General features: G+C 35.9%; 1 protein-coding gene across 1 annotated transcript in view; it reads right to left on the bottom strand.

Annotated features, from left to right (window-relative positions):
• Window positions 1-9,426, bottom strand: part of LOC117169840 (28S ribosomal protein S15, mitochondrial) — a 78,399-nt gene extending 68,973 nt beyond the window's left edge. Inside the window, exon 1 of the mRNA XM_033356350.1 lies at window positions 9,094-9,426. Coding sequence (XP_033212241.1) covers window positions 9,094-9,305 — 212 coding nt within the window. The 5' untranslated portion in view covers window positions 9,306-9,426. The remainder of the gene's footprint in view (window positions 1-9,093) is intronic.
• Window positions 9,427-11,676: the final 2,250 nt, after the last annotated feature.

Below are 11,676 nucleotides of genomic sequence, written 5' to 3'. Positions count from 1 at the left end.
CGGTTCGTTTTTGATTCATTTAGAATCAAACCGAAGGGCCTATGTCAACGCCACCGAACGCGTTCTCGGGTTGCGGATAGAGGGTCCCTGTACCAAAGGTTTCTGCTGAATATGGTTACAAATATGAAGTCGCGGACAACTGGCCAGAGGTGTTCCCGAAGGAATTAACCCCCAAGTGGAGGTGTGAAAACCGTGCCGAAAGCTGAATTGCACCTGGGTGAGGTGTCTAGAACGGTGACTGTGGGATATCGGGCGACCTCTCAGAGTACGCAGCCTTATCCTTGCATGCGGGGCTCTACAAGGATGGACGAACCTCTTTCCCTAGCTTCTCGTGGGAACAACAATGACAACAGCAAACATAGTTGTAGTAAGTGCGGTTCAAAACAACAGAACGCATAGGGCTCCCGACAATGGGTCGGCCTACAATGACGACCACTCTAGAGCTGGGGGAGCAAATGAAGATGGATTCAATGCAATGGATCGACGAAATCTCGGGACCTTTAGGTGCACGGATTAACTAAATCGCGACTTGGTAGAGTAATACGATACGAGTGTGGCCCCTGCACGGGGTTACACGGCACGAAAAACTTTTTTTTTCAATCTGAATAAAACATGTGTCATTTTTTTACTTCAACTCGAAAGCTAATGAGAGAGCTAATGACTCATGACGTCTGACTTCTATTTTTCAATATACTTACATAGGTTTTTAGGTTGTTTCTTTAGAAAAAAATATATATCAGTTTAGTTAAGTCTGTTCCGATTAGCCGAGCACATCGTTAAAATATTATGTGCGATATATAAAAGTTGTTCGATTAAATTATCCTAATAGCTATACATTCTATGATTTAAATATAGTGCAGTTTTTCAATTACAAAATGGAAAATAATTTGATACCTACTAATGGTAGAAAACGAAAGAAGCATGCAAGTTTGTGGAAAAGAAATGTTCTTAAATGTAGCAGAAGTGCGGTATGTAATAATAAATTAATCAATTGATTTTTGATTACTAGTACATAATTATTAGTTTTTTTAAGTACTATTCGGATTGAGCCAAAATTTTCCAGAAAACTTCCTTGAACCTTCCTGAACAACTTTCTCACTGACAGTTTTCTCTTGCTCAGAATTCGCTCAAATCCCGAAACGTTGGAAGTTTTTTGTGCACGAATTATGCACTGTCTCGGATAAAAATTATTTACACTTTCTTTTAATAAACATTTTGACTTTTGCTACTATCATTCGTCGCAAAACATGATAATGCATATTTCTGATTAGTTTTATCACAAAACATTAAAAACTTCCTATTTCGTTGCGAGTTGAACTGAAAAAATGAAAAATATTTTTGTCAGAGAAAAAACAGTTTTTCGTAAATAATTCGAAAAACAAAAAAGCTATAACGTTTTTTGGGAGGAGAAAAAGATGGCATTAAATTTTCATTGTGAATATATACACAACTATTTACATAACGTTTTATATCTAGTTCCTTGTTGTGAATTAGACATTAGTTTACTGTTTTTATGAATTTTTTAATTTGTGTTCTCATTTTCTATTTTATTTGCGTTGTTCGTTACATTTATATTTCTTGAACTTGTCCTTATATTTGATATCCGTATTGAGTAATGTCTAAATTTATGTTTAAGCCGGTCTTATCGTTTTCGTGCGCTCCTTCTCTTACACATAGTCTTGTTGCTCGGTATCCCAATTTTCTTTTCTCGCCTCGTCAGTCCGCGTTTGCCAAGCAACAAGTTGCTTGGAAACCAGAATTGATCAGTCGTGACAATGCTCAGTCGTTTTTTAGTGTTCAAAACACTGATTCGACGAGCCCGATTTTCTGATTCATTGATTCAGTTCTTGTGCGAGGACTATTTGCACAAATTCTGGTAGAGCTTGTTAGAGTCATACTAAATTAGTATCTTGTGACTTTTTGACTGAATGTGCAAACAGTATTTTAAATGTGAACGTTTTGTGACAGTTATTAGTGAGAAGCTTTCATAACGTTTTTAATTTATGATGAAGCATAAATGAGTGCCTGTGTCTAAGGAACTATTAAATTGGATGCATTTTTTCGATTCCGGAAGGATTTTTAAAATTTTTGGAGACCTTTACACAGGTTCGAAAGATCGGTGAGCATTGGGTTATCAATACCGCCTGGATTTTTGTTTATAATTCAGCGTCTGGGAAGTCAACAACATTTAACCTTTAATTGTCATCGATTAGAATTGAGAAAGTGAAGATTATTTCGGGAGTGTAATTTTAATTGATTTTACGAATATCTCTCAGACGTTCAGACTTTATTTAATTTCATAGTGATTTCTCAGTCTCTCTATGTGGTGCAAGAAATTCCAAGAATTAAAGATTGGAAATGACTTTTAAACATTTATTCAACCAACTTGGAATTTTTGAACTTGTTGATAATTTCAGTGAAAATAATAATTCCTTTATTGGCGAATTGCTTCCTTATGATAAAATCAGCTTTAATTCAATTTATTTCTTAAAGATTTTATTCGCGGATTCTTATTTTATCGTGTGCCGACTGTTTTCCGTGCATAATGTCTATTTCTAGTTACTTTTTGGAGCAAACCGATCTTTGCACTCGCATTTAAACTGCTTTTGAAAATACTCAAAAATTAAACCAGATCACTAAAGGAACTTTGGTCTCAAGACTTGAGTCCTTGGAGAAAAATTGGACGCCTTTTCAGGCTCAACATTGGGAGTTAGTAAAGTTTCGCGATCAGAAATCCACGAAGATTTATTTTACTAGCAATTTCGATGTAACTACTGAAGAAGCATATCTAGTCGCGAAGGGAGCCTTTATGGACGACCTGGAAAAACTCTCAAATGATCTTGCTTCTACGTCAATGAATTATTCAACTCCACAAATTGTCGGATTATCGTATCGATCAATGCCGAAGATTTAATTGCCTACATTTTCTGGGAATTACACGGAGTGGGAAAATTTTAAAGATTTATTCACATCTTTGGTTCATTCAAATCCTGGAGTCTCGTCAGTGGAGAAGCTTCATCGCTTAAAATCCAGTCTTATAGGTCAAGCGGTTCAACTTCTTCATCGAATTCCGATAACTCAAGGCAATTATCAGTGTTGCTCTGACTTACTTTTCGGAGCGCTTTCAGATTAAAAGAGTTCTTATCAACTCTCATTTGGCTGAGCTTTTTCAGTTCAGCCAATGAAAGCTGATTCTTCGAGTGCTTTGAAGGAGATATATAATACAACGGTTGATAACATGGAAGCTTTATCTGCCTTGGAAGAAACGGTGGACAAATGGTCATCATGGCTGGTATATATTACTGTAGAGAAATTAGATCGTCAGTCTCTTCGTGATTGGGAAACTTCTCTTCGAAATTCCACGAATCATCCAACATTTGACCAATTGAAAACCTTCTTATAAACCAGGATTCGGACCTTGGAAGTTTTAGATTCTACTGCAAATCAAACTAATCAGTCTTCGTCTCAACAATCTTCCAAATCTCAGATTCAAAAGAAAAGGTTTGGAAAGTTCAAGAAATCCTCGATTTCTACAACAGCCAACGTCAACGCAATTTCAGATCAGCCAGTGAAGGAACAAGCAGCTAAAGAGCAGATTACAAAGAAGCCACAGGAAAGGAAGTACTTTTTCTGCCGCGAACCGCATTATTTAATGTCGTATCCGTAGTTTCAAAGTCAGTCCGCAGCACAAAAGAAAGAGTTTATTTTTTAAAGAAAATTGTGTATAAATTGTTTAGGGTCTCATTTATTTGAGAATTGTGCTTCAAAGTACTAGTGTCAGATTCGTCAGGCGAAGCATCATACGGTACTTCATGACCCATCTTCAAACTTAGGACAATCTTCTTCGATGATATCAATTACATCCTTAACACCTCATCAAGTATAATCTACTCAAGCGGTTTCGGTAATGCAGATTTCTCATAAGAAATCACCGTTGGTTCTCCTGGCAACAGCAATGGTCAATGTGACTACATCATCTGGTCATACAAAGTGTGTTCGAGCATTTACCGATCAAGGCTCAGAGGTGTCCATAATCTCTGAGTCCCTTGCTCAAAGTCTCCAACTCCCTCGTACCAGAGGACCTGTTGTTCTCCTAGGAGTGGGGAAAGTAAGTCGGGAACGTCTCGTGGATCAGTGAACGTCGTTGTCTCACCAAGGTTTGATTCGGGCTTTAAACTTCAACTCTGGGCTCTTATTCTTCTAAAGTTCTAAAGTTTCTGAACTCGTGCCTCCTAAACCTTTCCGGACAGCTGAGGAAGAAGAGTGTGAAAAACTTTTCCAAAAGACTCACTTTAGGACTAAAGATGGGAGATATGTTGTGCATCTGCCCATCAAGAGTGACGTTATATCGTTAGGAGATTCCTATTTTGCAGCTCTTCGTATGTTACTGCATATAAAACAGCGGTTCAAACTAGATGTTCATCTCCAAGAAGCGTATGCCAAATTCATGGAATAATACCATCAACTTCAACATATGAAGTCCGTTAACATCCCTGCAGATCCATGGAGTAACTAGCAGTCATTTTTTATTCCGCATCATGGAGTTTGGCGTGAATCTAGTTTAACCACGAAACTACGAGTAGTTTCTAATGGTTCTCGATAATCAAATCGAGGCATTTGATTGAACGAGTGTCTTTATGCAGTGCCAAAATTACAATTAAATATTTCAGATGTCTTGCTGCAGTGGCGTCTTTACTTCATTGTGTTTTCTGCAGATGTCGAAAAAATGTATCGACAGGGCATTGCCAACCAAGATGATCAGGATCTCCAACTTATTCTGTGGCGAGAAACTCAAAATGAGCCCGTGCAAGTATTTCGACTCAGTATTCTCACATACGGTCTGATTTGTGCCCCATTTCTAGCTCTTCGCACCGCTCAGCAGCTTGGTCTTGATGAAGGGGATCGATTTCCCTTGACTGCTTAAGTGATAAAAAATGACATCTATGTCGATGTTGTCTTATCAGGAGCGGATAATTCGAAAGATGCTATTGAATTATACAACCAATTACGTGGTCTCTTCACGGCTGGCAGCTTACCGCTCAAAAAGTGGAATTTAAACAGTCATGAGCAAATGCAGCGCATTCCGGAGGATCTGCACGCGTTATCGCCAGATATATCATGGCAGTCAGAAACATCGGTTTCGATGCTTGGGTTAACTTGGAACGCAGTACCGATTGTTTTATTTTCCAGATGGATCTTAGGCCCATTAAAGATGTCATCACCAAGCTCCTTGTCGTCAGCCAGTCAGACTAATTATTTGATCCTCTAGGATGGTTGGCACCTGTTATCATCGTCGCAAAAATCTTTATCCAGGAACTGTGGAAGCTTAATTTATCTTGGGATGATCCTTTGCCGTCATGGCTGAATAAAATATTATGAAGATCTTCCTCGCCTTTCCGCAGTCAGAATACCTCGGTGGATAGGATTTCGTTCGTCGATGTGCTCTTTCGAATTTTATGGCTTTGCTTACGCTTCTGAAAAATCATACGGTGCTGTCGTTTATTTAAAGACAATTTCGCCTAACGGAAATTGTTTGATTGGCCTCATTTCTTCAAAGACAAAGGTCGCTCCTGTTCAAACTGTTCAGCGTCCTCGTCTTGAGCTTTGAGCCTCAGTTTTGGTAGCTCGTCTCGTCGCGCATTCTTACAAGATGGATGGCATACTTCGCGAATCAGGTCTCGGAAATTCAAACGATCGTTCCTTCAGCAATTTGGCATAATGTTCCGGGTGCAGATAATCCAACTGACTGTGCTTCTCGCGGGTTGTCAGCTTGCGAACTTTCGCAGTTTTCACTCTGGTGGAATGGTCCTCTGTGGCTTAAGACAGCCAGAGTGGCCTTCATCTCTGCTTGGTCCTCCAGAAAACACAGTGACCAAAGAAGAACGTCGAGTTACTGTCAAAGTAGCAGTTCGTGTTAATGAACCGTGTGAACTTCTGAGTCGTTATTCATTTTTAGAAAAATTACTACGAGTCAATGCTTAGTGTCTCCGTTTTCGAGACACTTTGAAATGTCGTTCTATTATCGTTTCTCGGACTTTAGTTCAATCAGATCTTCGAACAGCTCTTTCATTCTGGATTCAGCTAGACTACTTCAACGCCGCCCATGCAGATTGGAGATTTAGTTCTCATTCGACATGAGAACCTTCCACCTACTCAATGGCCTATGGGTCGGGTTCTACAGCTTCATCCTAGCAAGGATGGCCTAGTTCGGGTTGACACTCTCAAGACAAAGACTAGCACACTCGATCGGCCAATCGTTAAATTGTGCCTTCTACCACGTTCACCTTAAGTGCAGTGATTGTGAGCCTATTTCGTCGGGGACGAAAGGGGGCGGAATGTTGTGAATTGGACATTAGTTCACTGTTTTTATGAATTTTTTAATTTGTGTTCTCATTTTCTATTTTATTTACGTTCTTCGTTACATTTATACTTCTTGGTCTTGTCCTTATATTTGATTACCATATTGAGTAATGTGTAAATTTATGTCCAAGCCGGTCTTATCGTTTTCGTGCTCTCCTTCTCGTACACAGTCTTGTTGCTCGGTTTCCCAATTTTCTTTTCGCGCCTCGTCAGTCTGCGTTCGCCAAGCAACAAGTTCTGTTCATTTTATACAGTTTTAATCTATTTATAATAAAGACCGCGCTTTTACGGCGTTATTTTATTAAATAAAGTGCTATGGTTCTAATTGACTTGGCCTAAACACGCATGTCTCCCTACCAAAATTGATCAGTCGTGACAATGTTCAGTCGTTTTTTAGTGTTCAAAACGTTCCTTATCTCTATTTCCTGTGATAGCGCAATTTAGGACTTATTAGCAAACTAGTGATAGAGCGAACGAAAGTGAGAGCATGTTAGTCTACTTAACTCTTACATTATCATTACTATCAATATTCACGCTTCTAATCTAAGCAACTTCCGTTTGCTTTTTCTTTCACTTTTTTATACATTCATTTGCCTTTTTTCACATGCATTCTTTCATTCTCTCTCATTCGCTCCCCTAGCACCCTCCAACTCCTTCATCCATTCTTCTGATAATCCATCCTATCCTAGAATCTTAACCACATTCTCTTGCCGGCTTCCTACATCTTCAATTCCTCTCCTACATCCTTCCCATGTTTCCTCCTACCATTTACATATTCTACACTTTCTATTCTCTAGATGGAAGAGTTTGAAACCATTTTGTTAATTTTTTAAGATTTACAAATTTTGTAGGTAAATTGAATTTTGTCAGGGTTGTAAGGAATTTCAAGAGAAAATCGAAAAAAGATCACAAAATATTTCAATTTATTTCCTAAAATTTTTAAAAAGTGTGAAAGATTTTAAAGTAAAGATTTATTAAGATTTTTGTCAAGTTTTTCGAAAATAAAAGACCTTTTTTCAGGTTCCTAGGAAAAATTAAAATAATTTTTTATTTCCGAAAATTAATTTTAAGAGATTATTTAAAAGGATTTTAGAAGATTTCAAAAATAGTCAAAAAAGAATCTGAAATATTTTAAGGACATTTTTTTTAATTTAGCAGAACCAATTTTCTTAAAATTGCTGGGAAAAATTAGAAGATTGTAAGGTAATTTTTTTAAATTTCGAATGATATTGGAAAATTTTGAGAAAAATTCGTGTCAGCTAAAAATATTTCAAGAATTTATACCGTTTTAAATAGATCATAAATTTTTGGAAACTCAGAAATATTTTCGAAAATTTATCAAATATTTCTTGATTCCTTCCCAACTTCTTAACATATTTTAAAAAGACTCGAATTTTTAATAATATTTTGTAAAATTCTATATTATGATAATTATATTTACATAAATTTAAAATCAAAGTGATAATACTTATTTTCTTGTTCTCAATTCTCAGAATTAAATTTCAACATGGATTTATCTTAGCACTTCGAAACTTAATTTTCGATTAATTTGAGTGTTGTCAAAGATAAAAAAGATATTCGTTAATGGTTTTTCTTTAAGAGTGACATACAAATGTTAAAATATTTTAGCTTCGTTACAAAGTCTAATTGATTAAAAAAATTTCACATTTAAGAGTTCGTTATTTCATTGTAAAAGAAGACAATATTTTAGGATTTATTTAATTCCTTGTTTGTCATCAATAGATATAATAATTATATTTATTATATAGTACCATTATATTTTAAAACGGCAATATAAACAAAATTGGTTCATCACTATATTTAAAAATGTTTGAATATTAATTGTTAAATTCCCATAAATATTTCTACTACTGAAATTTAAGTTTGACAAAATTTTCAGAAAATTAATAAATGATTAATTAAATTGTTTGCCTTATTTATAATTCTACTAATATCTCATAAATTAATAATCAATAAACTATTTTCAACAGTTCTAAATTTCGAGAATTGAAATATTTGTGGGAATTTAATCATTCTTTTATTTTACAAGTTGGTCTTGAAGTGGGTGAATTTTATTTTTAGATATTTTTAAATTCGAGATTTTATTTTTTGTCAATTAAAAATTTTGTCGTTATTTGAAATTTGGAAAATTTTATAATTTGTTAATAATATATATTTTCGGCATTTTTTCATTCATTTTTGTATTCGTTATTCATATGTTAATTATTTTTTATAAGTTCTGAATATCCATGCAATTTGTTTGTTTGAATTATGTCAATTAGGCAGCTTTTTCCTATATTAAACAAAAGAATACGTAATTAAATAAGTCTCATTTATTACCTGAATATAATCTGTAAAGAAAAAATGATTTTAAAGGGTTTTTTCACATTTATTTTGTAATTTGTATGCAAGTTTCCGAAGGTATTGCATGGTTTTGTAGAACAAAGTTACTACTAGGACCGCCGCACGGCCGTTTTCAACTCTCGTGACACATTTTTTGCATTTGGCAGTACAGCGGAAACACTCCCCTGAGTAGAACATAATATGTAGGGTTTATGCAAATTATAATTTCATCCATCATGTATCTATTCCATGACTGGCAAATAACGCAGGCTCCTTAGTTAGGTACTACGTGAGGTACACCTCATGTAGCCCTCTTATTCCGCCAACCAAAAAAAAATTGATGAGCGTCTATCTAGTATCCGCTATACATAATTATAATAGGATAATTACTTTTGCAGTTCAGGAACATTTTCATACAACTTGCAAGGTTCTTCCGGATGAATTTTATAATCCAAACCTAAATCACCACTTTTTTCTGGTAAAATGCAAGATATTTTCTCTGGCCGGGTCCACTCAATGGAAAACTTTTCTATTGCATAACTTCTTCGGAAACTGCCCAGAATTTTAGGAACATGTTTTAGATGGTACATTAATAGATTCATTTTCAAATAAGAGTGATTTCACAATTTGAAAAACGTATGCTTCTATTTAACTACAATTTAATTTTTTATATATACACTGTATATCTGAAGTTGTCAATACATAACTACCATGAGCATGGACATGGAACCTATAAATTAGAAGGAGTAGAAGGACCCAAGCTCAGTGATCCCAACTTTGGCATGTTCGGCGCTGCCCGGCGCAGCGACCGTCATTGATCGCCGTTGGCGCGCGATTCAAACCTGATATAATGAACAATTATTGAACTTTAATATATACTCATTATAAATTGCACATTATTATTAGAAATTATTTAAATTATCATTTATAACCAGAAAAAAATTAAAACGCCTATATTTTTTAAATATTTTTTTTAGTTCCAAAGACTAACTTATATTTCACCAACTAATTTTTTTATTATTATTACACCATTAAGCCATTTCCCTTTCGGGGTAGGCGTGAGTCATTCGGTAGGGAAAGGAGTAATGTGAGGAAAGGATAGAAAATTTTTATATTGATCCAGAATTCTCGAGTTATTTATGTAAATAACAAGTTCGTTCCGCAACATTGCTCCGACCCAGGTTGCTGATCGATCTCTCTAGCAATCACCCCAAGTGAAGATTCTCACAAAGACGTTATGTAAGGTTCCCCACTTGGGTCCATTTGTGTCCAAAGTCTTTTCTTTCAGGTGTCATTTACTCTACTAACTTTCTTTTTATTAACTATTTACCGCCATACTTTTCAGTCCTGGCATATTTCTCTATCTTCTTTTATGTCCATGCATTTTTTCATGCAGGCTCTCGTGTTTCTGTGACTTCTTATGTCTCTTCTAACTAGGGTCTCATTCACACATTCTAACCATTCTTTCCGCGGTCTACTTCTAGGAACGCTCAGTATTTATTTGTCATTCAATCCGGTAAGTATTATTATTACATCTTTGAGCCATTTCCCTTTCGGGGTAGGCATGACTCACTCGGTAGGGGAAAGGAGCAGTGTGTGGAAGGGATAGAGATTTTTCAGATTGATCCAGAATTCTCGTGCTATTTAAATAAATAACACGTTCGTTCCGCAACACTTTTCCGACCCAGGTTGCTGATCAATCTCTCTAGCAATCACCCCAAGCGAAGAACCTCACGAAATCGTTATGTAAGGTTCCCCACTTGGGTCCATTAGTGGCCAAGGTATTCTGTTTTAGGCGTCATTCACTCTACTGACACTCTTTTTATTAACTATTTGCCGCCATACTTTCCTGTCCTGGCATACTTCTCTATCTTCTTTTACGTCCATGCCTTTTTCATGCAGGCTCTCGTGTTTCGGTGGCTTCTTATATCTCTTCTAACTAGGTCTCATTCACATATTCTAACCATTCTTTCCGCGGTCTGCCTCTGGGCACACTGCCATTTACTTTACCTTGATACACTTGTTTCATTAGTCGTTCATTTAGCATTCTCTTAACATGCCCGAACCATCTTAACCTATTTGTTTCCCATGCGTCTATTTGAGTCTCTTCTGCGCCACATATTATGCGCATGTGTCTCGTGTCAATTGCGTTAGTTTTACTCTTATCTTTCTCTTGACAAGTCCATGCCTTGCTACCGTATAGTACAGTCGGTACAAATATAAAATTATGTATTGCCATTTTAGCTTTATTTGATACATTTTTAATTCTGAAATAAATATATTTATACCATTTAATATAATATGTATAAATATTTGCATAAATTCATGTACAAATTTCCATTGAAAAAACAATCATACTAGATAAATACCTGAAAATAGTTCTTCTTAATTCAGAGATGTCACATAATGACGCTCACAATGAGAAAAAAATGAACGAAAATTCCCATTGCTAATAATAAAAATTGAGCCAGTGTCTACTAATACCAAGTAAATTTGGCTATTTGAACCAAAATTTCGGTATAAACACGACTCGTTAAATGAACATTTTTGTTCTTTAAAAACCTTTAATAATGAAATATAAATTCATCTTTTGAATTGAAAGGAAATGTGCTATTTTTTAAAATATATACCCGCTGTTATTTTTTTCTAACCTTAAATCTCAAATGACGTAATTTCTGATATTAATGTACAATTGATAATAATGATGTTGCTTAATTTCAATAATTGTCAATTGTAACCGGTTTGAATCGCGCGCCAACAGCTACCAATAAGTGTCGCTGCGCTGGGCAAGCGCAGTAGCTCAACATGCCAAAGTTGGAATCTTAATGGGTTAGGTTCAAAGATATTATAAACGTAGATGCGGTGCGGGCTTAGTTACCCGCCATAAATATAGACGGCGCGTCCGGCGAAAAAAGTCACTTCCCCTCTATCCACCGCTCCGGTCGAAGGCAACAATCGATATAGTTTGCCAAG

This window comes from Belonocnema kinseyi, chromosome 1 (assembly GCF_010883055.1).
Source record: "Belonocnema kinseyi isolate 2016_QV_RU_SX_M_011 chromosome 1, B_treatae_v1, whole genome shotgun sequence".
NCBI lineage: Eukaryota > Metazoa > Arthropoda > Insecta > Hymenoptera > Cynipidae > Belonocnema > Belonocnema kinseyi.
This window is presented reverse-complemented; position numbering and strand designations above follow the sequence as displayed.